At 39.2% G+C, this 27,031-nt stretch overlaps 1 protein-coding gene across 8 annotated transcripts in view; it reads right to left on the bottom strand.

Moving 5' to 3' along the window:
* The window catches only part of NALCN (sodium leak channel, non-selective), a 640,650-nt gene that overhangs the window by 16,829 nt on the left and 596,790 nt on the right, over positions 1-27,031 (bottom strand). For 5 of the 8 annotated variants that reach the window (XM_068267982.1, XM_068267985.1, XM_068267981.1 and 2 more), the window contains 6 exons: positions 26,438-26,553; positions 24,699-24,856; positions 22,602-22,752; positions 18,137-18,283; positions 7,569-7,686; positions 5,142-6,451 (listed from right to left, as the gene is read on the bottom strand). In XM_068267982.1, coding sequence (XP_068124083.1) covers positions 6,258-6,451; positions 7,569-7,686; positions 18,137-18,283; positions 22,602-22,752; positions 24,699-24,856; positions 26,438-26,553 — 884 coding nt within the window. In that variant the 3' untranslated portion in view covers positions 5,142-6,257. Of the gene's footprint in view, positions 1-5,141; positions 6,452-7,568; positions 7,687-18,136; positions 18,284-22,601; positions 22,753-24,698; positions 24,857-26,437; positions 26,554-27,031 lie in introns of those variants that run through there. The other 3 variants (XM_068267984.1, XM_068267987.1, XM_068267988.1) reach the window with 3 other exon arrangements.

Raw genomic sequence — 27,031 nt, 5'->3', positions numbered from 1 at the left:
TATGGTCTCGCTTGCTGTCCAACAGACACCAAGATGGAAGTTGATTGCCACAGTGAATCACACATCGAATCTTATTTGACTGCCTATATTTCCAATCCAGCATAATGTGAACCAAGACTAATATCCTCTTCTTGTCTGCATTACTATAAAAATACACATATGACAAAGCTCTTGGTGCCAGTCAAATATTGGCACAGGACTAAATAAGTTACAGCGCACATCTGGAGCCTAAAGAGATGGCACTTGGGTATTTTATGTACTTTTCACTTTTGACAAAATTGCTATTATGGTAATTGTATCACAACACATACACCAACTGGAACTGAAAGGGAGCAGTATCAATTGTTGCTTGACAGTTATTACATAGACTTTATTGGAATTGTTTTCATTTTCATTTTATTTATGTATAGAATCCCTAATTCAGCCATTTTTTAGTGCATGTATTATTTAACAACTCACAGTATTTATGCTTTGCACATATGTACTAGCCGCAGACTATCAACAACTGGATAGCTGTATGCTTCACCGAGTACTATAGAGTTAGTGTTGGTGACAATATGAGTGTTTTTTAAAGGCATTAACTTTCATTTCCCTGGGATGTGGCCTTATGATTGCACACATAAAAGAAGATGTCAGGTGTGCATCTCATACGGCAGCTTCCTGTAGGCATTATCATATCCGCCCGGAGAAATAAAAAGAAGGCTTTTTGGCTTCATACAAAAATATGTTTACAAAGAAAAACATTTTCTGCTACAGGGAGTATGTCATTCATTTTAGACACAGCACACAGTACAATCCTGGCCTGAATTGAGAACGCCCAAAACTGATAACTCTGTTTTTGTTTGGTCCACAGTTATAGAATGTTACAGGGATCAGACTACACAGGCGACATATAGAGATACTGTACATAATAAATTATATGGTACATGTTTAGAGTGTATACCAGCCCCTCCCCCCAAAACACAAATCTGGCTGAAATTGAGAGCCCACTGTATAAATGTATTTTTCCAGTTGCAAACCATAAACTTCTTTTCTCTAAGCACAATGAACACTCTTCAGATAATTTTACTTTTAATGCTTCTCATGTTCTTTGTCTAATGAGAATATGGATTTATTAGGCATGTAAACTAATTTAGGAAAAGAAACAAATTCCCAATTCATCTGACATTAAGCTGAAGTAGAGTCTAATGAAAACTGTTATTTAGAGAGAACTTTAGCGCTGCGTTTCACTAATCCCGCACTCGTCAGCTTTGTTTACTTATTTGCTAAGTATGGCTGGGCTGATTATGAGACAAGATTAACTTCACTGAACTTGGCGTTGTTCAAATATTGTTCTTAATCCCTACAATGAAATGTATAAGAGAATAAACACAAGACAGAATACCAGGGGATTTCTGGACAAAAGTTTTTCCATCAAATAAAATAAACATACAGTAGCATGTAGTGACAATAAAGCTGTGAATACACAACAATATTAATACGATTGTGTTAAATCATATTACAAAACCACACAAAGGAGATAGCATTTGTAATAAATGTAATGTGGATTAGTATTTAAACTGCAGACACATCAAGCTTAGAATATTGCCGGGCAGGGCAAGTCAACAACCAGCCTAAAACAAGACAGGTCCAAGAGCTGGCACAAGGCACAGCTAGACATGACATTTACTGGGTTAAACTGGTCTATGTCAAACTAGATTTAATAAAGGGTGTCTATGGGAAAATAATCTCTATTCATACATTTTCTAAAGTTTGGTCAAGATGGACAGAATATTCTGATTTGGAGAATATATTAATGTGTTTGTATATAAGGAGTAATAAATAAGTGCAGGGGAGTAGTTATTAAAGGACTACTATTACGAAAATCATAACATTTACAATACATGTAAACACACGCAAATAAGAAGTATGTTTCTTAAAGAGTAAAATGAGCCATAAATTACTTTTCTCCTATGTTGCTGTCACTTACAGTAGGTAGTAGAAATCTGAAAGAACCAACAGGTTTTGGGCAAGCCCATCTCCTCATGGGGGTTCTCAGGGTTCTCTTTGTTTTCAAAAGCACTTAGTGATTGGCAGTTTCTCCATCCAACTGACAAAGAAGTTTGCAACAAGCAGGGAGGCTGGCCAGTATCTTTGTATAGATCCTTTACAGAGAGAATCTTTATAACAAATAAAGGCCATGCTGAGAATCCTCCATGAAGAACTGGACTAGCACAAAACCTGTCGGTTCTGTCAGATTTCTACTACCTACTGTAAGTGACAGCAACATAGGCGAAAAGTGATTTATGGCTCATTTTACTCTGGAAAAAATGTACTTCTTATTTGTATGTGTTTACGTGCATTTTCAATGTTATAATTTTTGTGATAGTGGTTCTTTAAGGACTGAGCGGTTGGGTGAGGGGAAATTGAAGTATTGTATGCCTGATGTATTGTTATTGTAAAATTATTACATTTTACCTTGTCATTTACCTTATAACTTTTTTTGTGTTGCAGCTGGGATATTTTTATACCTTATTTAATTGTCTTATTATACTTTTATAGATAATTTTATTATTAGCATGAAATCACTAAGATTAACATTGGGGTTATTTCACAACATTTTCTCATGAATAACCTCACATTCGGGTTCATTCACAAAACAAAAACTTAATTGAATAATTATCTCTATTTACTTATTTTACTTCTTATCTATACAAGAAAAAAGGCAGAACTTTACAAGCAAAAATGGAAAATCATTCAGAATAAGTTGTTTCATACTAATTAACCCAACATCAATATTAATGTATTCATATTATTTTTAGCAATTTCGTGTTTAGACACTTAAAATGAAGGTGAAAACAGGTTATGAGAGATAATTCACTATATCTATATTGTTATTATTGATTTATAAAGTGCCAACATATTCCATGGCGCTGTACAGAGTTAGAAACAATCATGGGGTACATAATAATACAGACAGTATGTAAAAAATATCCACATTGGTAGATAATACAGAAATGGTAGACATAGTAAGTACAATGAAAAATGTTACAGGATGGTCAAAATGTATAGCAAATTCCAAGACACAAAAGGGGAAGAGAGCCCTGCTCTTGTGAGCTTACAATCTAAGCACCCAGTCCACACTAACCAAACTGAATTCATTTACATTTGCTTTGTACAGCAGGTGTCTTTAGATTGTAAAAGATTCATTTTTTAGGACAGTCTAGCTTTAAGCTGGATACAGATAAAAGCTAATAAATCAAAATTCAATGTTTATGCATCCAACAAGTAAAAAAGTAAAACAACTATATCCAGTGTTGTTAAGTTTGTAATGATTACCTATAGTTAGATTTTTGAGCTTACTTAATATGTGGCTTTTTTGGGTGGTTACAAGTTGTTTTCCCTAGGGAAATTGAAATAAAATACCATTGCTTTTTATACACCATATACAGGAACTGATAGCAATATGATGGATTTGGGTACCTTATACGATATTTAAAATGTATTACTCCTTATAGTTATGTATTTAGTCAACCGCCCGGTGCCAAAATTAGCCCTGGCTGTCAAAAATGATGTACAGTGATTTTTGTTTTGCCAATGTTTTATAATTTATTTATTAGCTTTAAAGAAATATCAGCTCTGACTTGCTTAATGCAGATACCCCCCCCCCCCCCATTTTATCGACAGGCACCTTATAGAGTTCATTTGAAGTTAATCATGTGCAGAACTGTCACTACTCTGACTTGTTAAAGGTAAACCTTTCTGACTGTCATGAAGTAAAGCTGGTCATTGATACGCAGATCATTTGTACTTACTGTTTGTTACTGTTTAGGGACATGACAGTGGTGGCTACATCAATTCATTGGGACCTGTACAGGAGCAGTGTCTGTGCTGCCCTAATGTTGGGTATGGGCCCTTGTGAAGGGCCATATACTACAACAGCAAAATAAATACTCTCTTTCAGATACCTCTTTGCAGGATAACATTATAACTTAATATTATAACTATCTTCTAATCCATAAAAAATAACGCTCAACCTCCTGTATGGATCTGATCCATCTGATCTGGGAAAAAGGGCACACCCTGGCCTGGAGCAGTATAATAAAATAGTAAGCCCCAGTCTTTTTGATTACATTCTATATGGTAGACAAAGTGACTTGTATGCTTCAAGCTATGAATAAGGGTCAGTTTTGGGCCTGAAACATGTCAGCCACCTTGGCCTCGATTCACTAACCGGCGCTAAGCCGGTTAGGAGACCTTAACAGTTTGTGGGCGCAAACCACAGTGTTAGGTGGTTAGCGCCCACAGGACCACCCACATCGCGTGCATTGTGGCTGGCCGGTAATAGTGCGCGGTGCGATGTCAACATCGCACCCACTGGCCTGTAAATGTCGCACCCGGTGCACCGAAAACAGCGCATCAGGTGGCCCCCGAAACGGCACATTGATGCACCGTTTCGGGGGCACACGATGCACCATTTTCAGCGCTCCGGGTGCGATGTTTACAGGCCAGCTGGTGCGGCGTTATCGTCGCACTGCGCACTATTACCGGCCAGCCGCACTGCATGCGATGTGGGTGGTCCTGTTCGCGATGTAGCTTTGCGCTGCTGTTAATGCGCGCAAAGCTACATTTCGGGCATTAAGTGGCTTTTCACTCCGACGCTAACATGTAGCGCCGGTTAGTGAACCAAGCCCCTTGTCTACTCATATAGCATTTAATAATGAAAGCGATTGGAATTTACAGTGCGCTGTAGTTCACCTCTTGCATTGTATATATATATATATATATAGAGAGAGAGAGAGAGAGAGAGAGAGAGAGAGAGAGAGAGAGAGAGAGAGAGAGAGAGAGAGAGAGAGAGAGAGAGAGAGAGAGAGAGAGAGAGTCCAGGGGGAGTCAGCAGCTTCCACTAGTGTAACAGTGGTGTATGCACACAACTGGGCTGCCCAATCCCTCTATATCATATGGAAAGGAAACTAGGAGTTGCAGCACACAGCTCTTTTATTGAGCACAATGTATAATACAGGCAAATTTTTTCGGCTGACCTCAGCCTTTCTCAATTATATATATATATATATATATATATATATATATATATATATATATATATATCCATCTGTATTATTGATCTTATAAATGTAAAATATATATATATACGTATATTTTCTTTGTATTATCGTCTTAGATTTGTCATTCTCTGCAACTTAACCTCTTAACTTAAATTATATATATAGATTTATTTAAGGCATTTTCCACATAAACACTTTCATGGTTTAGAGAGTTTTGAAGTCACTACAAAAGTATAGAACATATGTTATCAGTACACTATCCATTTTGTAACTGAATGTTGTTAAATATTATTTTTCAATGTCTCGCTGCAGCTGCTATATCTTTCTAAAACAAGAATTCTGAGTAAGCTTGTTGGAAACCATGGTAACAGTATATGGTTTGGACTTTGAAGAATTATTTCCAAGAAAACAGAGTAAAGTTTCAGTCATCGCCTAAAGCTTTACAGGAATGAACCCTTCAGTGGATGGTATAGAAAGTGAAAACTCATGAAAGTGATGCTGGAGTCCCATGATTTTCAATTAGACTAATAATTTTCACTCACCATTAGTGTGACTCGGTAGTTATTGAAGTGCAAGATACGAGCAGCTTCAGAACAGTCACAGGCATGTCAGTGTAATATAGCTTGTTAAAATATTTTCAATTAATTAAGTTGATTTAGGATTATCTTTTCTTAGGGGAAATTAAGTTACCTGTATAACTTTTCTGTAACTTGATTTGCATTGTTTAAAACCATTTGCTAATAACTGAATGTGCTATGTAGCAGCATGGTAACACTGCATTAAGTATCACTGCTTTTACAAATCTAACTGGGTATTGATCACTACACAGTCTTGTATGTTACAGCTAAAGAAATAATCTTTCAGCAGAGATATGGTGTAATAGTGATCATCTGGAAACTGTAAACACAACGTATAGTTGAGAGATCTCACAGTATTGGCTGTTACAGTCAGGCAAAATGTTCTTAGTTAAGAAATGTTTTGGTACTGGCTAGTGCAAAATACAACACAGCAAGAATGTTTGCACCATTATACACACATCACTGACATGCGGTATTTTAACATTTCAACTTGATATGACTGAAACCCTTCATTTGGATCTAGTAGATCTGCTGACCAGGTATGCCAGTTGAGCAGTTTTAACACTGAAGACCACATAATGTATGTGTTAGCTTCCTCTTTTGTTGCTTAGCTTGATTGTTGCTTGCATCATCCTTACATGTCGAGGAGGTCATCTCCACTTTCATCACTTTCTACGGTAAGTTGTCTTGTCCACCACTTCTTGACTTCTGAACCACAAGAGGCTGCATCAGACATGGCGTTCATCTTGCACACCACAGACTTCATGGTGGAGCGACCTCCAAACCGTAGATTGACAGAGGATACAGAGTGACTTATTGGTTTTGGTGCTGCAAAATAATTCCACAAAACATGCAATGATATGTACTCAAGGTATGTAAATGTTGTAGCTTTTTAAAATGCTTCATGTTTTTCTGCCATTCACTCTTTGGAGGTTCTTGCTGATTAGTATTGTACTTTTACAAGAAAATTGTTTTTAGCTATTACTATGAGATAATATAGAAAGTGTCCACACTATTTTGGCTATTTCAGAAAGCAACGGTCACCTCATAAAAAAAGTATATCACTAACTTTATTAGACACCCAGTGGTTAAAAAATAGCCCACAATCAGGGTATCAAAAAAAAAAAAACAATGCAGGTAAAAATAGGGAATAGAGGAACAATTCGACCAAGTGATTGAATGAAACCTAAAGATTAAACAATGAGATTGAAAGATGAAATCAAATATAGCGTTGATAATTTTTATCACCATGCATATTAATGCCATAAGATACCAGCACTAATATTGCTCCTCTGGTATTTATACCTGCATGCTCATATTTCATTTATTTGGTAGAACCTGAGGCAGTATGAGTGAATGGAATGTGCTTAACCATAGTGATGAAAATAAGGGAGTTGATTTTCTACAGCTGAACAACAATGGAGAACAATGAAGAGCATATCTGAACTTGAATTTTTAAAGATTGTCTGATATATGGTGGCAGATGTGTTTAACGGTCGACTGAGTCAAAACACACTATAATGAGGACTATTGTTGCATTAGTAAATTAGGGTGTGTGCTGCTGTAGTCCTTGTCATTTCTAGGCATAGGCTACCTAGACATGTGTCTTGAGGTGCCACCTAGTGATTACAGCTCACACTGCACCGTTTTATTGTACTAGGTGACTGTATTGCTATAATGTACTGTGTAAGGATTACTGATACAGTATATTACTGAATTAATATTTTGTCATATAAACATACCTGCAACCATATTAGTTAAAAAATGCTGGATAGACTGGACCTAGAAAATAGTAGTTATGTTTAGAAAGTCTTTTCTTTTACCACCTAATAGTGAGTAATGTTTAATCTATCAGAGATTTTGGGATTACTTTGGTTCTCATATGTTGTTGTTCAGCTCATGTTTAATCAGGTGCATACTGACATGTTATAATCTCTATGTTTACCTGCTGGTAGATGCCACTGGCCAAACCTTCTCAGACGTTTATTAGCTTCAATAGAATCTTGTCTATAGCTCCCTCTGTCAGAAAGTGTAGGGCTTAGAAGCTGCTGCTGACTACTTGTCTGCAAACAAATATTAAAAACAAAAAACAGACAAAAGTGTTAATGGAAAGCTACCATATCATAAACTTAAAACTATTGTGCATATGTTCGATAATCTGATTCAGTTGTGCAATGCAAGGCAACATCCTTATTTGATCCTGCATCACATGCCATCAGTGGGGATAGCAGTGAATTATTTTATGTATTTGCTTGCTTTCAGCAACACCTGATTCCAATACCAGAATTACTTACCAGACAAAAAGTGAAAAACCTCCATTTTTACTTCCTTTTGAGTTTCCAGAGCACAAGGATTAGCTACATCATGATTCATAAGGAAAAAATACCACTAAGTAAACTTGTGAGTTCGGGAAACTCAAAAAACTGATACTTACCTCGGGATCCTCCAGAGGCTTCCCCTGTCCTCCTCCATCAGACTGTTTTAGTGCTGAGACTCCGAAACCGTGGCCACACTGTGCCTGCCCAATAGCACTGACCCACTTGGGCTTTGGCAGAAAACACAGAGCCTGATCTGGTCCATGCTAAGGCACAGGCACAAGTGTCAACAAGCAGTTTTTCAAGGGTCCCGGCATTGGAACAGGCTGATAGACACCAATAAATACACAATCCCATGTATCTATTCGCCTAGCGTTAATCTTCCCTAGCCATTTGCCGGTACCCAAAGCCTTGGTCGAACTGCTCAAATGACCTCAGAAATTAGCAGGTGTACACCTGATGAAGAACCACTGGTCCGTAACATGTAGTGTGTGGCTCTGTTCCTTCAAAACAGCAACGCCAGTTGTGTGTTGCTTCCTTCATTATTTTGGCAACATGCTGGTTAGAGTAGGAGATGAGCACCCATTGGGACCCTTTTTCCCTACAGGTACACATTAACCAGTTGCCACGACTGGGGCAGTATATCTACGCCCCGCAAGAGTACTGTTCCCAGGGGCGTAGATAATTGTCTATTGCTATTGATGCATCATAAGGGTATTATTTATTTTTGCAAATAAGGGATTGTAAGAATAAAAAAAAAATACAAAATGGAAAAAATACACCTTTATTTCCAATAAAATATTGTCGCCATGCATTACATAGTTATATATTTATTTTGGTTGAAAAAAGACATACGTCCATCGAGTTCAACCAGTATAAAGTACAACACCAGCCTGCTCCCTCACATATCCCTGTTGATCCAGAGGAAGGCGAAAAAACCCTTACAAGGCATGGTCCAATTATCCCCAAAAGGGAAAAATTCCTTCCCGACTCCAGATAGCAATCAGATAAAATCCCTGGATCAACATCATTAGGCATTACCTAGTAATTGTAGCCATGGATGTCTTTCAATGCAAGGAAAGCATCTAAGCCCCTTTTAAATGCAGGTATAGAGTTTGCCATAACGACTTCCTGTGGCAATGCATTCCACATCTTAATCACTTACTGTAAAGAACCCTTTCCTAAATAAATGGCTAAAACATTTTTCCTCCATGCGCAGATCATGTACTCTAGTCCTTTGAGAAGGCCTAGGGACAAAAAGCTCATCCGCCAAACTATTATATTGCCCTCTGATGTATTTATACATGTTAATTAGATCCCCTCTAAGGCGTCTTTTCTCTAGACTAAATAAACCCAGTTTATCTAACCTTTCTTGGTAAGTGAGACCTTCCATCCCACGTATCAATTTTGTTGCTTGTCTCTGCACCTGCTCTAAAACTGCAATATCTTTTTTTGTAATGTGGTGCCCAGAACTGAATTCCATATTCCAGATGTGGCCTTACTAGAGAGTTAAACAGGGGAAATATTATGCTAGCATCTCAAGTTTTTATTTCCCTTTTAATGCATCCCAAAATTTTGTTAGCTTTAACTGCAGCGGCTTGGCATTGAGTACGATTATTTAACTTGTTGTCGATGAGTACTCCTAAGTCCTTTTCCAAGTTTGATGTCCCCAACTGTATCCCATTTATTTTGTATGGTGCTAGACCATTGGTACGACCAAAATGCATGACTTTACATTTTTCAACATTGAATTTCATCTGCCATGTATGTGCCCATATAGCCATTCTATCCAGATCCTGTTGCAATATGACACTATCTTCCTGAGAGTTGATGATTCTGCACAATTTTGTATCATCTGCAAAAATAGCAACATTGCTCACTACTGCATCTACTAGGTCATTAATAAATAAATTGAAGAGCACTGGACCCAGAACAGACCCCTGTGGTGCCCCACTGCTAACAGTCTCCCATTTTGAGTATGATCCATTGACCACAACTCTTTGTTTTCTGTCCATTAGCCAGTTCCCTATCCATGCACACAGACTCTTCCCCAGTCCTTGCATCCTCAACTTTTGCACCAGACTTTTGTGGGGAACAGTGTTGAAGGCCTTTGCAAAGTCCAAGTATATCACATCTACAGAATTCCCAATATCCATATTAGCGTTCACTACCTCATAAAAGCTGAGTATATTAGTCAAACAGGACCTGTCTTTCGTAAACCCATGTTGATGCTGAGAAATAAGATTATTTTCTACTATGAAGTCATGTATAGTATCTCTTAGTAACCCCTCAAATAGTTTGCATACAACTGATGTTAAGCTTACAGGTCTATAATTTCCTGGATCTGATTTTTTTGCCCTTCTTAAATAATGGGAAAACGTGGGATGTACGCCAATCCACTGGGACTCTGCCAGTTGAAAGAGAGTCCCAAAAGATACGATAAAGGGGTTTATCTATAACTGAACCTAATTCCCTTAAGACCCGAGGATGCATGCCATCCGGGCCAGGTGCCTTGTCTATTTTTTATTTATTTAGTCTTGCCTTCACTTCTTCCTCCGTCAAGTATTTAATATTACAGTTAGAAGATTGAGACTCTTCTGCCTCTGTAATTTGCAACAGTGCTGTTTTCTTTGTGAAGACAGAAGCAAAGAAAGCATTTAATAACTCTGCCTTACCTTGGTCATCCACCATTGAGTTCCCATCCTCATCCTTTAGGAGTCCTATACAGTCAACCTTTCTTTTTTTAGAGTTGATGTACTTGTAAAACTTTTTTGGGTTAGATTTGATATCCCTAGCGATTTGATTTTCATCTTCGATCTTTGCCAGCCTAATTTCTTTTTTACAATTTTTATTGCACTCCTTATAATTGCTTAGTACAGCCTCGGTCCCCTCCTGTTTTAGGACCTTATAGGCATTCTTTTTCCTTTTCATTTTATCTTTAGCCTTTCTATTCATCCATAGAGGCCTTTTTTATTCCTAGATATTTTGTTTCCATATGGGATATACATACTACAATATTGATTGAGTATAAGTTTAAAAGCTTGCCATTTCCCTTCAGTGTCCTGCCCTTGTAGTACATTATCCCGGTTCACCAAACTTGGTGCCTGCCTAATTCGATTGAACTTTGCTTTTCTAAAATTCATAGTTATAGTGGTCCCGCTGCCCCGTGGCTTATCAGTCACCAGATCAAATGTTATCATGTTGTGATCACTATTTCCCAAATGTTCTTGAACCTGCACATTTGATACATTTTCTGGTCTATTAGAAATGATCAGATCCAGTAACGCATTCCCCCTAGTTGGTTCCGTTGCCATTTGAGTCAAGTAATTGTCCTGTAGTGCTGCCAGAAATCTGCTGCTTTTACCAGAATGGGTAGCTTCAATACTCCAGTCAATGTCTGGAAAGTTGAAGTCGCATTGTACTAGGGAAATAATTTAGATGTTGTAATAACCAGTATAAATTGTCAAATAAAATGTGTGGGATTTAATTACAGTAGCACTTATTATTTTAAAGCTGTAATGGCAGAAAACTAAGAAATAATGATTAAAAAAAAAAAATCTTATTCCCTTTAAAATCCATCTAAAAGAATTCTTAGCAAAAAGTACCACCCAAAGAAAGCCTACCTGGTGGTGAAAAAAGCACGATAGAGATCATTTTGGTGTGATACATAGTGATAAAGTTATTGGTGAATGGGAGAAGTGCTGAAATGTGAAAATGTCTCTGGTCCATAAAAGGAGAAACCCCTTGGTGATGAAATAGTTATGTCCTTAATGGTGATTCACCTTTAAATATATATATATATATATATTTTTAATAGAGAAAAGGTACTTAAAATGTTGGCATTAGAAGTGCAAAAAACTTATGAAAAGCTGAATGGTAAACTCCAGAAATTTCTCAAGTGGTTTGCACACCTCAAATACTGTAAGTTATTTAGACATGCAGGGATAATTATGAGATTGCACAACAACACAGTTGCTAAGCTTTGAGAAAGCCTCTGACCACCAGAAACCACACTACAGAAAACAGTGTAATATTGGATCCCTTTTTTTACATCGCAACAAAAAGTACTCTGGACTTCAAGAATAAGTTACTAGAGACATACTGGTGTCTGCAATCAGTAATTATAGATAGTTCATCAACAAATGGGATGGGGTCACTGCGACAAACTAAAAGCAGTGAGTGGTTTGATGCAAGGGTGTATCAAATAAAAAATTATAAGCATCAAAATAGACTTGGGCAAAACCGGTAATCACTCAGGCTCCCTGAACACTGCAAATCCGATTTGCGATTCCGATTTGTGATTCCGATTTTCCCCGAATGCTATCAACAGAAAACGCAGAAAAACCGCAGCATGCAGTAACAATTACGGTAAAAATCGGAATCGCATGTAAAAAACTATTAAAAATCGGAAATGCATGCAGTGTGCAGGGGGCCTAAAGGTTGTTAGCACACCAACCATAAAATGATTTTCAATGTTGGACTTCCTCTGATGGTATTTTTCTGGTCTAATTGTGAACACAGTCATCACATTAATGAAATGTTATTTCATTTCTGTTATATTTCAGGCAAGGTGGTCGGTTACATTCCTTTCCGTTGAATGTCCTACATGAAGTATGAAATAAGCCTTGTGCCAGAATTATTATTTATTTTGTCATTTTTAACTTTATTTATTTATTGTATTTATAAAGCGCCAACATATTACGCAGCGCTGGACATTAGTTTAGGTTACAGACAATATTTAGGTGTGACATACAGCAAAATGACAATACCTGAATACAAGAAAGAAATCAGATTTTGTGTATGTAGGGGACAGAATATAATGCCAATTCAAACTAATATTGGAAGTACAGGCAATTGTTACAATGTGTAGATGTACTTGTTTTAAAACTATAGCGATTTTGTAGAGATTGCTAATAAAAAGCACAACATTTTCTCCAGACGTCTACAGACTATATTTCACCTGCATAACTTTCAGTAGTTTTCTTTCAAATATTCATTAAAGACAAACATGGTTATAAAATGAAAAAAATGATCCCATTCAAACAAATTCTGAGCAGTGCTTTGAGCCCACTTACTGCTGATTGTTATTTCTGGCAGCCACACAGCAATCATAGACCCCCTGCCCAGGTTTCCTAGAACTATAGCATGTCTGCCCAGAGGTGGTATCTGCTGTAGCAATCCATCAACACCACACTGTATTAAACATAGTCCCTCTACTCAGATGTTTACAGACCTATGTTCTATATGACAAGGCTTCATTTATTCTCTTTTTCTATTCCCTAAAAGTTTAGGCAGCGTTAATAAGCCAATACTTGCTTCCATCTTTCTATCCTGGTATCGGACTTGCACAAATGTTGCAACACTTTTATTCATATCGATAGGGTAAAAATTCCCAAACACATCATGGGGTCAAAAGTAGCAGGAATACTCATCATAATCATGTGATGATTTGTAATCAAACTCATATTAACTTGGTATACTTTCATAAGAACTGCATAAACATAATGTTGCATTTAGGGCAGACAGTCCTAAGTGACAAAGGACAGTCCACAGGTCACAATGTATTTTGCAATCAAGTCACCTCTAGCGAATTTGTAATGCAGAGAGAATTGAATTGGTTAGAGAGGAGCCAGACAAAAGGAAATTTTAGATGTGGACACTGTTCAATCTGTATGCAATTAGGTCGAGGAAGAAATATACGAGTGGGTCCTGTGGACACAAAAGTGCGATATTTTTTCACATGCCAGACGAAATTTGTTGTTTACATTATATGGTGTCACCGTTTCTATATAGGTATGACTACAAGAGAGATGAAAACAAGGGTACTAGAGCACTTTAGGTCTATTGACTCAGGAAAAGGATGCCCAAGGCTCATAGAGCATGTGAGAACAATTCATGGGAACAACTCAAACTGTTGAACTTTTGCTGGCCTAGACCATATGCCAATACCACGTAGAGGAGGTGATAGGGAGCGATTACTCCTAAGGAAAGAGTCATCCTGGATCATAAGGACAGATGCTATGGGTCCTCTAGGCCTGAATGAGAGTATAGAGATGGCATGCTTCTTGGACCCTTAAAACGTAGTTAATGTTATGAATTAAATAAGTATGGAGTAGGGCCTGTACAGATGTCTTTGCTTCTTGTACATATTTTTAAGTTGTAGAGTAATGCGTTTGCATTTTTGGGACATTATTAGTGAAGCTGAAAGAGGCGTGTATTTCAATAATACCTCTTTATGTTGAATTATGTGATTGATAGTCAATAATAAACCAAATAAAAAATTAATTTTTTGTAACTGCCTATTTACCGCCCATTTACAGCTCCACTAAGCTTCTCAGCAATGTTAGCTGGGTCGAAATATGTCCCTTAATGCCATACGTCAATTCTCTATTTTTAATGTAATATATTAGCACACACCCGTTTGTGATGCCACCTGGTGGCCATGTAGTGGGAATGCTGAACCAAGGCTTGGGGAAGCAACCCAGTATATGGTACGCAACTTCCATTGACGCATTACGCCTCCATGCGTACGTCAGTGGCTGTATGCGTAGTTACGTAAGCGTAACATTACGTTTTTCATTCCCATTATGGATATGTCCACCATGACGTCAGTACGCTTTCATGCGTACGTTAGTGGCGGCATGCGTAATGACATACGCGTAATGCGGCGCAGTGAACCAGAAGTGTTTCTTCCCCTGCTATAAGACCCGGAAACGGATAGCCGCGTTTGCCACACTGCCTCTGAAGACGCTACAAAGCGAAACGGACGTTAGGCGGGCCATTACCACCACCACCATGCCCAACAACCTCATCTGACCACAACGGGTATGTGCAATACATCTGATGATATGCTATTACATTTTTAACCAATTGGAAGAGCCATAGAAATAAAGCTCTTTTTACACCAATGATGCAGTGCCGGACCTTTTGCATTTCTACCCTATGATTGTATTTTGCAACACAACCACTATTGAAGCAACAACTGAAGAACAGGATAAGATTTGTCTGAAACGCATCAACTTTTTGAATGTGTGAAATGAATATATAATATTTCCCGATATTTTACTATAGTTAAACTGCACCCTACTTTTTTACACAGAACCCTCCCCTGGTGGTGCCTTACCCTAAGACCCCCCTAGGTGGTTCCTTACCCTAAGACCCCTTTAGTGCCTAACCCTAAGACCTCCCTGGTGGTGCCTAACCCTAACTCCCCCGTGGTGCCTTACCCTAACCCCCCCACCTAACCCTACCCCCTCTCCTAACCTTTAAGGTAAAGCCATGATACTGCGGCTAAGAAGTGCCCACTATGCAATGCTGCAATTTGCATTTCCACAAACCCCCCACCACTGGCAGCTGTATTGGGCGCCTACAGATGTGGAAATGTTTAATGACTGCCACTAATTGCCCCTCCCCGGCACACAAAATTAGCTGCTTCGCGGAAAAGTAAAAGCCGTGATTTGCGTAGAAAAGTTTAAATTTCAGCGCCTGCAGGCACCTGATAGCGAGCGCCGCCATGCGCCCAAATTTCCCTTTTCTGCGCTTTTTTCCATAAGGGCTCCTGTGCCCTTTTTTTCCTGATTCAACTTTTTACCCTTTTTTGTACCTGCTTCTTCAATATAGTGCATTCACACCATTTATGGGGTCTGTAGTGCCTCCTGCCACTTCTCAGCATCCAAAGCTTGACTAAATCTACACAAAGTCACTCTACTACTGTTAGCAGTTTGACAAGTGTGTATGGTAAGTAAACTTGTATACACAATGATCTTGCCTTTATAGGGTCCCAACAAGACAATGGGCTTGATTCACAAAGCGGTGCAAAGTGTTTGCACGCCTGTGAAAAGCCCTTTATCACGCCTAAACTCAGTTTAGGAGTGAGAAGAAGAAACTCGCGCGATCTCCCGCGCGCAAAGTTTTGCGCGCGTAGCGCACCGCGCTGCGCGCGCAGTGTGCCCTGCTTCGCGCGCAGCGTCCATTGAGCCCTATGGGACTTTGCGCGCGCAGCGCGGTGCGCTACGCGCGCAAAACTTTGCGCGCGGGAGCTTCGCGCGAAGAGCAGCACAAATCGGTGATAACTCAGCTTTGCACCGCTTATCACGCCTAAAGTCTTTTAGGCGTGATAACTGAGTTATCACCGCTTTGTGAATCAAGCCCAATGTCTATGTAGCAAGTATCTGCAACAACACAAGTAGACCTGAGCTCTCAGTGCACACCTAGGCTAAAGATACCTAAAATTTAAAGACCTGTTGGACTTTCACAAAGGTCTTAATGCATGTTCCTAGTACTACCTAAGGAAGATATCCAAGATCGTATCATTGCTAGCCACCTTGCAAGTCCCAAAGTTCAGGCATGTTAGGATTTAGCTGTAAGGGTTTTTTTGAAGGCTTATTTATTTCCACAAAATATTTTTGATTACTACATCATATCCTCATTATTAGATTTAGTAATACATTTTGTTTGCCCCAGTTGTTGGTTGAGAGGCTTAAAGGGAAGGTTCAGGGTGGCTCTTAAGAACTACTGCGCCTGCGCAGTACAGCCCGGAGGACGTCCGATGATGTCAGCGCGCCCCCGTGAGGCGCATTTTGAAACGCAGAAGAGCCCGACCTGGCAGCCGGCCTGGCCAGGTCGGGTCGGCCACCGGAGGGGACCGGGAGCCTGCGGAGCGGCGCCGAGGGCACGTCCTGGCTGCCCACGGCTGGAGGAAGCCCCAGGTAAGTGGATGGGCATTTTTATTTTTTTAAGAGCCACCCTGAACCTTCCCTTTAAGGAACTCCCAACAGTGCATTGGTGAGGATATACCAAGTTTTAAGAGCAGGGCTCAAACCCTTTACTTCTCCTCAAAATTCATCAATCGTTAAGGCTACGTTCATAGTGGGGCATTGCAACCAACATTTCCGATCTCACTCAGAGGTACACACCTAGCCGCTCACTCCACTCCTCCAATGAACTTCACCTGACCGCCCCCACATCATCCAGTCTCATGCACGCCTCCAGGACTTCTCAAGAGCTGCTCCAACACTATAGAACTTCCTACCTCCACCCATTAGGGCAGCCCCCTCCTTCAACATCTTCAAAAAGGTCCTCAAAACTCAACTTTTCACTCTGTCCTACCACCCCTCACAAGTGCTCTAAACCCGTAGCTGAACTCTGGTCCCTACTTTTCGTGTCCCTACCTCTCCCTCTAGATTGTAAGCCTTTGGGTAGGGTCCTCCTCCTTTTGTGTCCTACCTGATCATGCACCGCCATTACTGTGCACCCATACTATGGATCTGAGTGAACTCAACTTGCCTAGACAAAAACACAAGACAAATAACATTTATATTGCGCTTTTCTCCTTGCGGACTCAAAGCGCCAGAGCAGAGCAGCAGCCACTAGGGCGCGCTCTATTGGCAGTAGCAGTGTAAGGGAGACTTGCCAAAGGTCTCCTACTGAATTAGTGCTGGCTTACTGAACAGGCAGAGCCGAGATTCGAACCCTGGTCTCCTGTGTCAGAGGCAGAGCCCTTAACCACTACACCATCAGCCAACTCCATCAGCCTAATCTCCATGCTCCCATCCAGTGACTAAGCATTACCTTGTTCTCATACTGTGCTGCGGTGTGTTTAGCTTCTAAGGGTACAATGGTTAATTTGCATATATTCAGCAGTGGTGCTCTGGGAGACATCTCGAGCTCACTCCAACCTGAATTATCGCAAATTCTTTCTGTTTTAGGAAAGCAAATTTTTGTTTTTCCATACTGTGCTGCGTGATCTGGTTTTTCTGGTTTTCCTGTATTGACGTATTGCTATATGTCACACCTAAATATTGTCTGTAACCTAAACTAATGTCTAGTGCTGCGTAATATGTTGGTGCTTTATAAATACAATAAATAAATTATGGTGTGGTGTAACATTCGCTTTGTTATGTGGCTCACCACGCTGCAATACACCACCTCAGTACAGCATTGTGGTATAATAGGTTGCTGTACGGTAATGCACTACAGTGTGTTACTGCAAACACACGTGTTAACAGCATGGGTGAAGCGTACTTTTCATTGACTGTATGCTTCACTATACACAATGCAGTGCACAATGCACAGATAATGTGCAGCTCCAGTATCCTGATCCTTTGCATTGCGTTCTTGCTGTCACAGGGAATGCAGTGTCCGCTGTGAATGTGAACAGATTACTAATTAGCTATCAAACAGCATTATAATATTGTACCTCTGGCTGAGCATTATCCTGATTATTGAGATTCATGTCATCACTGGGCTGTGTTGTTTCTATGCTGGGAGGATTCAGGAACCGGCTCAGCTCTTGCTGCTGACTTTCTCGTAGGCTGTGTATGATGCTGCAAGACTGCTGTTGTTTCTGGGGAATAAAAATGGCACACATAATGTTTTGATATTTCACAATAACAAGTTATATAGTTGGTATAGGACCTTATTTATGTGATGCCAGAGAAGACACAAACACTGCTTCCACTACTACATCACAGGGTGACTTGAGATTTTTACCTGGAAACACTGACTAGATATATTAATCAACACTTCACCTGCAACTGACTTTTTCCGTTTTAGATGAAAGTAGGGTTTTGAAACTCTTGTCCTTGGCGAAGGGTCAAAATTATACTAAATCTAACTTTATTTGAGTCACATATCAGTCTATTAACTTACCTTAGTTAAAGGTGATTGTAGAAGACACAAATGGCTAGATTTGAGAGATTGTGGAAACCCCTATACATTCACTGTTATCACAAACTCACACCACCCTCTCTAGAAGAACTATACTTGAATTTGCTTCTAGAAACTTCATATAAAACGTGTAGTAGTAGCCTCATTCACACCTACTTTAATATGTTGGGACTTGCAATTACCCTCTCAGTAATAATCCGAATTGGATGCCTCCTCTTTCTACTCTCCTTTTTCCTCTCTTTTTTCTTTCCTTGTGGCTGGTGGAGGAGTCGACTGCTCTGGTTTCTTTCCTTATTTTCTGGAGATACTTCTCAGTTTTTGTGAGTATGCACAAGACGCTGCTGGGTCCTTGAATGGGCGGCAGCGAGGATAAAGAGTGAATTCACAGACTGAAAGGAGTGTGCTGGCTGGACATGTGAGTATGCACTAATTTGGTAGAAATATATGTATATTAGGTCTATAAGACACACAGACAACCCCCCATATTATTATTTTTTTGAGGGGGGGGGGGGATTTTGTCTATGGATTAAAAATATGATATGTACTGTAAGTCTTTGTGGCCCTGTAAGGGTAATTGCTCATGAATATTACTCATGTATTACCATTCTTTTGCATTGTTGGAAAAACATTAAAATTTGTTTAATGAAAAATTAATGAAATTAAAATCAGGATATCATGGATTACAATGTATATATTTAACTGACCATAATGGAAATACAACATAGCTAATTTTAACACTGAGAAATAATGTTTGTTTTTAAATACACACTCATTTTGATTTTAATGCCAGCAACATGTTTCAAAAAAGTTGGCGCAGAAGCTATCTGACTACTTTGCTGCATCACCTCTTCTTTCTTAAAGAACAACTATCAAAGAAACTGTTTTTCTGTAAAGCCCACATACCTATAGAGCTTTTAGCCAGCAACACTAAAATGCTTTTCAGAGGTCTCTCAGCACAGCCTGTGTGAAAAGAAAAGCCATGTTTACCAGCTGTTTTGTAACAATGTGTGTCGGCATCGGGAGGAGGGGAAGGCAGTTCTGAACTGTAACCTGGCTATAAATTGTGTACTTTACACTGCATGGCAGAGAGAGAGACACAGACAGGACAGCTTCAGCTAATGATTATTTACACACATTTGAAGCTATATTTTTGCCTTCTATAATTCTGAACAGATTTCAGTCACAGTAAGAGCCAATGAAGATTGTTTCTGTGTGCTGGATGCGCTGGGCACAGTCCTCCATAGTAATGCCCTCAGTGAGAACTGTTCTCTGTAAATGTCATTTTCTTCATATAAAACATGGAAATATGAAAAAAGCCTTTGTATTGCTATTTGCTAGTAATTACTGGAAATATATGTGGCCTTTAAAATTCTAGTTAACTTTGATAGCTGTCCTTTAACAACAGTTTGTAAATGTTTTGGAACAGAGGTGACCAATTGCTAATGTTTTGACCTTTGGCCCTTTAGGCTTTTTCCAGCTGCTTTTAGCTCAAAGGATCCAGAGTTCATCATTTTAAAAAAGATCTTTCAAATTTTGATGCGTTAGACCAGAGAAGAGTTTTCCACTTCTTGGTCTATCTTTAAGACATAGCAGAAGATAAAATATTCAGGATGTTTATTTTTATGTTAATTATTCTCATTTCAGCATCAGAAATGCTTCTTATAGTATGCCTATACATTACTGTATATCATTATCTTATTCTGCCCTTTCAGTGATATTTAGTCTAGGCCAGAGGTGCCCACACTTTTTCAGCTCGTGAGCTAATTTTAAAAATTAGCAAGTCAAAGTGATCTACCTATGTACAATTTTAGGAGCACACTTGTATATGCAGAATGGAAAATGTAGTGGGGTCGGGATCTATCATGAAGGCCTTCACGATCTACCGGTAGAACGCGATCTACCTAATGGGCACCCCTCTAGGCTATGATGTCATGAAGCTTTGAGATCAACTGACATTCATGTTCACTACACAGAAGAAAAAAATCCCACAGCGATTCACCTTGCCAGCAGTGAAGATGCTGGCATCACTAATACATTTAAAAATGTAATCAGGATGAGGCAAGATTTTACAATGGCAAAGACTGACTAAATCATTTATAAATGAATTGTATAAAGAATTACAAATATTATATGTTACACAGTATTCAGTAAAGATCCTCTTTAAATGTCATCAGGCATAGAGAAGGCAGTAATTTCTGCATTATGTTTATATACAGTATGGTTTTGCTTTATATTATAGAGTTTTAACTTGCATTTGTTGATGAAGCAACAAACTACGTTTTTTTTTTTAATCCTTTCATTAGCCCATGCAATGATTTTACCTATGATTTTTTTTAATACAATGCTGCATAAGAGTCCAAAGATCATGGCCATCCAATAATGGCTTTTAACTGGTCCCTTGTTTGAAGAGATTTTTGTAAATTATCTACATTTCAATGATATTATGTACTATAGATATATTTTTTGGGGAAATTTTACATAAAGGAACGTAATTAGTCATGTTTTGCACCATTCACCGGTACCATGCTTTATCGAGTGGTATACCCCAAACTATTTGTACTTCTAAGCCTCTCCATGATGCTCTGTGTACTTAGTGTGGCCTGTTGCCAGTTAACTTACGGCTATTAGTTCCACCGGTATTGTGTAACTTTATACCACTTTTCCATGTGTTTTTTTTTTGTTACCCTTCCTTTTTGTCTTTTTTTTTTATGTTTCTGGTATTTTAAATTTAGTACACACACACACACACACACACACACACACACACACACACACACACACACACACACACACACACACACACACACACACACACACACACACACACACTATATACTGCTATACTCTGTGATTTTTCAGCTGTACTATCTGATATATTGTAGAATTTTCCTTTTACGCAGCAACTCAACATTTAGGGAAATGGAGTTGTTTTAAACATCATTTCAGCCTTACAGAGGAATTGTCGCTAAAATCTTAAACTTTAAAACACATACAAATAAGAAGTACATTTCTACAAGAGTAAAATGAGCCATTCATTATTTTTCTCCTATGTTGCTGTCACTTACAGTAGGTATTAGAAATCTAACATTACCGACAGGTTTTGGGTTAGTCCATCTCTTCATGGGAGAATCTCAGCATGGCCTTCATACCTTATAAAGACTTTCCCTGAAAAAGATTTATACAATGATGCTGGCCAGCCTCCCTGCTCACCATACACTTCTTTGGCAATTGGCCGGAGCAACTGCCATTCACTAAGTGCTTTTAAAAGTAAAGAAAACCCTGAGAATCCCCCATGAGAAAATGGGCTAATCTGTCGGTAATGTCAGATTTTTACTACGTACTGTAAGTGACAGCAACATAGGAAAAAAATAATATATGGCTCATTTTACTCTGGAAGAAACATACTTCTTATTTGTATATTTTTACATGTATTTTACATTTTAAGATTTTCACAACAGAGGTCCTTTAAATCCCATATCTTAAAATGTTAACAGTGTACCTTTTAAGAACAGCACCAGTACTTTTTTTTTCTCTTTGTCAATGAACAACGCATCTCCCCCCCCCCCCCCATGTGTTTGCCCCCTGAAAAGGCTAAATGATTAGATTGCAAGGGGATAGAAAGGCGGCAACCGCATAACCACCCATACCCAGGTGTATAAGTAATATAGATCACATGATGATTCCATACCTATTCATACAAAAAATTATTTAAGAAACAACAACAACAACAAAACACTATTACCATTGATCTAGGGAAATCCAGGGAGATTAGCTAATATGAGAAAAAGACATTTCTAATGGAAGCCCTGGGGCACCCTTGTAATTAGAAAAATTGAAAAACTAAATAGCAGTGCTTCAGAAAAGAAATCCTACTCCACTTGTAAGAATTCAGTATGCTGCATGATTTAACAGTGCCCGATGACAGTAAACTGTTCTGTAATTAAATATGATTGGAATCATAAACACCATTAAAAAAAGACATCTGATGTACTTACTGCTCGTATACGTTTAAGGCATTTTTTGAGCCACATTCGTATTGTCTGTTTAGCGACTTCTTCCTCTATGGTATACTCCAGCTGTTCCCTTGCTAGCAGTTCCTCAAGCTGAAGGCTCTTCCTGATGTCCACAGATCTATATGACAGCATGCTACAGGAGGAACAATAAGTGGCAGCTAGTAACATAAAATGTTTTGTAGAAGAAAATGAAAATCCCAGCAGTACAGGTGCGATGGAAGTGACACCACTCTCAGTGCACTTGTTAGCTTCATGTTTGTAGACAGAAAGTCAACTTACACAAACTCTGGGTGCATTTTAAATGGAGAAACAAAGAAAAAAAAAAGGAAAACGGGGCATAGGTTGTATTGTCACTACATAAATTTCACCCACTAGATTCTAGTAGCCTCACAACAAAGTTTAAATGGATAAAAAAAAAAAAAAGAACAAGGGACTTATATGCAGTGAAACATCACCTTCCGGGGTGAGGTCTGGGTGCTGTGCGTGTTTCTAACTAAGTAACCACTGAGTCGGCTGATGCTGCCGAAGTACTGGGCACCCGCTGGCTCACTAGTTGTTTCCGGCTCTCGTCACTAGTACTGCTAACATTGCCTCTCCTCCAGCTGCATATCCGATTATACTGGACTTTACTCATGTGGCGTTACTCAATAAAAATGAATCTGGGATCTGTGGTGCACCATGTGTTTTGACTATGCATTGTCTTATGTGTAATTTCTTTAAAGTGATCTTCTGTTCCCGTTTTGTCACAATAGCAATCTGCATGTGCAGATCCGTACATTATGCTTTTGGATTTTTTTATTACTTGGTTTTCTTGTATTCCTGTGTTGTCATATTGCTGTTTGTCACCCCTAAATATTGTCTGTAACCTAAATTAATGTTCAGCGCTGCGTAATATGTTGGCGCTTTATAAATACAATAAATAATAATAATAATAATAATAATTACTATGTGATTTGAAGATATCCATAGTCTTTTGTTTACTTCTGCATGGGGTAAAGGGATTCTTACCCTCCTTATGTGCGCTGTTTTTTTGTTTGTGACACATGGAGAAATAGCCACTTATTCAATTCACTTTTTCTCCCACGTTTTCTCCTAGGAGATCATTTTTCACCTGTTTAAATAACTTTTTAGCACTCTGCAGTTGAAAAAGTACCAAAAAGTAGGTGCTTGCTGGTGACTTAAAGGGGAACTTCAGCCTAAACAAACATACTGTCATTAAGTTACATTAGTTATGTTAATTAGAATAGATGGGTAATATCATTTTTTACCCACCCTGTTTTATAGGAACAGGCAAATGTTTGTGATTCATGGGGGCTGCCATCTTTGTCATGGGGCAGCCATCTTTTTGGTTGAAAGGAGGTGACAAGGAGCAGGAGACACAGTTCCAACTGTCCTGTGTCCTGATTACCCCTCCCAGCTGCACACGCTAGGCTTCAAATGTCAAATTCAAAATGTAAAAAAAAAAAAATTGCACCAAAACAGCAGAATGAGAGCAACAACATCAGAAATCCCATCATGCTTTGCATAGCATCAGGGAAAAAAAGCCCAGGCAGTTTTCTTCTGTGCAGCTAAAAATGAGGCTTGGATAAGAGAAACAAAGTTCTGATGCTGTGAAACTGTTAAAGAAACACCAGGCCTTTTCAGTGCTGCTGAGTCGATTTTTAGTCCGGAGGTTCACTTTAAGGTGCATTTTACGGGCAATGTATGAAAATATCACCTAGGTAAAATCTCAAGAGGAAAAGTGAATTGAATAAGGGTTCTAATAAGCCTTCGAAATTGAAGTGGGTAAATTGATAAGACAAAAAAAGGTGAAAAAAAGGGTGGCGTTTCCCAAGGCAGACAATCAGTTCAGCGCATCAAGGCCCTTATCTTTCTTTCAGTTTGTTTGTATAATATTTTTCAGCACCCGTCAAACAAAGAAGTACCTAAAGTAACTTGGGAAAAGTAATATCAAAGTTATCCTAATCAGGAAAAGGGTTATTTAAAATAAATAGTAAGGAACATATAAGCTAACTTATGAGAATTATTTTATACTTCAAGGTCAAATTCAAAGTAAATGCATTACAACGTTTGAAATACCTGAGCACATCGTGAAATGTCACATCTCCCCCACTATGCAAACGCTCCATTTCATAGCACATGTGCTTAAAAAGAAGCTTGTCTTTATCCAAGTCTACTTCTAATCGGCCACGCAGAAGTCTCAGGAGGAACTTCACACGAAAAGTTGGAATGACACCCTAAAACCAGATATTATGGTAATTAGTCTTTTCACAATTATGTAGTACTTTGTGCCAATATAAAATTAGTTGTGCACACTTAGGCCACATTCACAGTGACCATTGTATTCCCTGTGACAGGAGGATGCATGCAGCGTGATACCATGGTGCACTCCATATTACCGTAACGCACCCTTCGCACTGTGAACGTCCCATAGATGGTGCATTGCAGTGATGCGAGTCGTGTTACAGAGCGGCTGTTATGTCTCACCTAAGTTCTGTTGTAGATCACTTCAGATTTTTTCTGTCATGTCAGAGATATATCTACAGCTACTGTACATTATATAGATATTAACAGATGTGATAAAAACAATGAGTCAAAGAAAAATATGTGAAAAATAGGGCCATGCTTTATCAGACAGGTGTAGGTAGTCATGGGGTGCAGATGCAACATTTGCCACACAGTGGTGACAGCAGACAAATCAAGTTTCCAATGGATGTCTGCCACCATCGGATTGCACGGCAGTATCTAGATAAGTGACCAATATCAATCAAATATTGATTGTTCTCCCAATCTATAGGTAAACTATTAATGTATAGTTACTTACACAGACCAAACAAGCACCTGAATGAATGTTACAGTATACTGTCCCAAGACAGGAAAAATAAATAAAGCCGTTTATTAAAGGGACTCCAAGCACCTCTCATAGGCATGCCTTTAAGACTCCGACCAGTACTGCAAAGTACTTAAAGATGCATGCTGTTCTGTAGCTTTTGCTCTCCTCTTTCATTTGATGCCTGAATCGCCATTCTACACCAAATCATTTTCATTCTATTTCAATTTAAAATTTGCGGCTGCCATCTTGGCTATGTGATAACTTCCTGGTCACCCCTGTCTTTTCTGTTAGAGAAGTGCATTATTGAATGAAGCAGGAAGAGGAAGTGACACGCATGGCCATTGCAAGAGGCTCCTCCAGAGGGGTCATAGCACGACTTTGTTGGAAGTCGTCTGGTGACCGCCTAACGCCGACAGGCGTCGGCGGGTCGTTAGTGGTATAGCATGGATTTTCCATGCCAGTTCACAGAGACTGTCTCCGTGAACAGTGTGCGAGCCGCCAATCGCAGCTCGCACCCATAATGTAAACGCGGGGAAGAAATCCCCGCTGTTTACATCATACGGCGCTGCTGCGCAGCAGCGCCGTGACGTAGATCGGCGATCCCCGGCCTCTAATTGGCCGGGGATCACCGGCATCTGATAGGCAGAAGCCTATCCTATCAGGCGCAGGACGGATAACCGTCCTGCGCTGCTCAGAGGGGAAGGGAGAGGGAGGGAATGGAGGTGAGGCCAGAAAACGCTGCGGAGGGGGGCTTTGAGGAGCCCCCCAAGCAAATCAATATTAGCCGGTGGCGATCAGACCCGCCCAGCAGGACATCCCCCTAGTGGGGAAAAAAGGGGGGGGGGGTCTGATCGCCCTGGCACATACCTGATCGGTGCTGCGGGCTGTAGAGCCCACGCAGCACCGATCACAGGAATATCCCCTGGTCCTTAAGTGGTTAAAGGCATGCCCATGAGAGGTGCTCGGAGTCCCTTTAAGTGTTTACCTCTCTCTTGTCATCGACCATATTCCATATTATTTGATAATGCCGCAAATCATTAGGACTTAATAGCTGGTCTTCTTCAGTTGAATAGAACAATGAAAAGTTTTCTACAATTATAGCTGAAACAATGAAAGATGTATATTAATAATAATAATTAAAAAAAATGTACTGCAAAACTATTTAACCTTTTATATACCAGGAACCTTTTGTGCTCTCATAACTGTACATACCTTTTCAGGATTTGTAAGATGTCTACCATGCTTTGAAGAAAACATGACTGATCAGGCTAAACATATTTCTTTTACATTTAATGGAATTCAAATAAAACTATGAGGCATCAGAAAATAGCACAACTATTGTACAAAGCAAGTAATAATGAAAATAGTGAGATGGTCTCTTCTCAAAAGTTTGCCTTAATTCTTAGAACTGTGTATTGCTCATTAAGCATCAGTAATGGCAAGCAGTATTTTGCAATAGCTGTGAATGAGATTCTAGATATTCTTAGGTAATACAGTTGCCCATTCATTTTGGCTGAAAGCCTCCAGGTCCTGTTAATATTTGGGCTGTCTTGCATTAACTGGAGCAAAGGTTTACTTT

This window comes from Hyperolius riggenbachi, chromosome 2 (genome assembly GCF_040937935.1).
Source record: "Hyperolius riggenbachi isolate aHypRig1 chromosome 2, aHypRig1.pri, whole genome shotgun sequence".
NCBI lineage: Eukaryota > Metazoa > Chordata > Amphibia > Anura > Hyperoliidae > Hyperolius > Hyperolius riggenbachi.
Note: the sequence above shows the minus strand (reverse complement) of the source record. Positions and strands in the feature narration are given on the sequence as shown.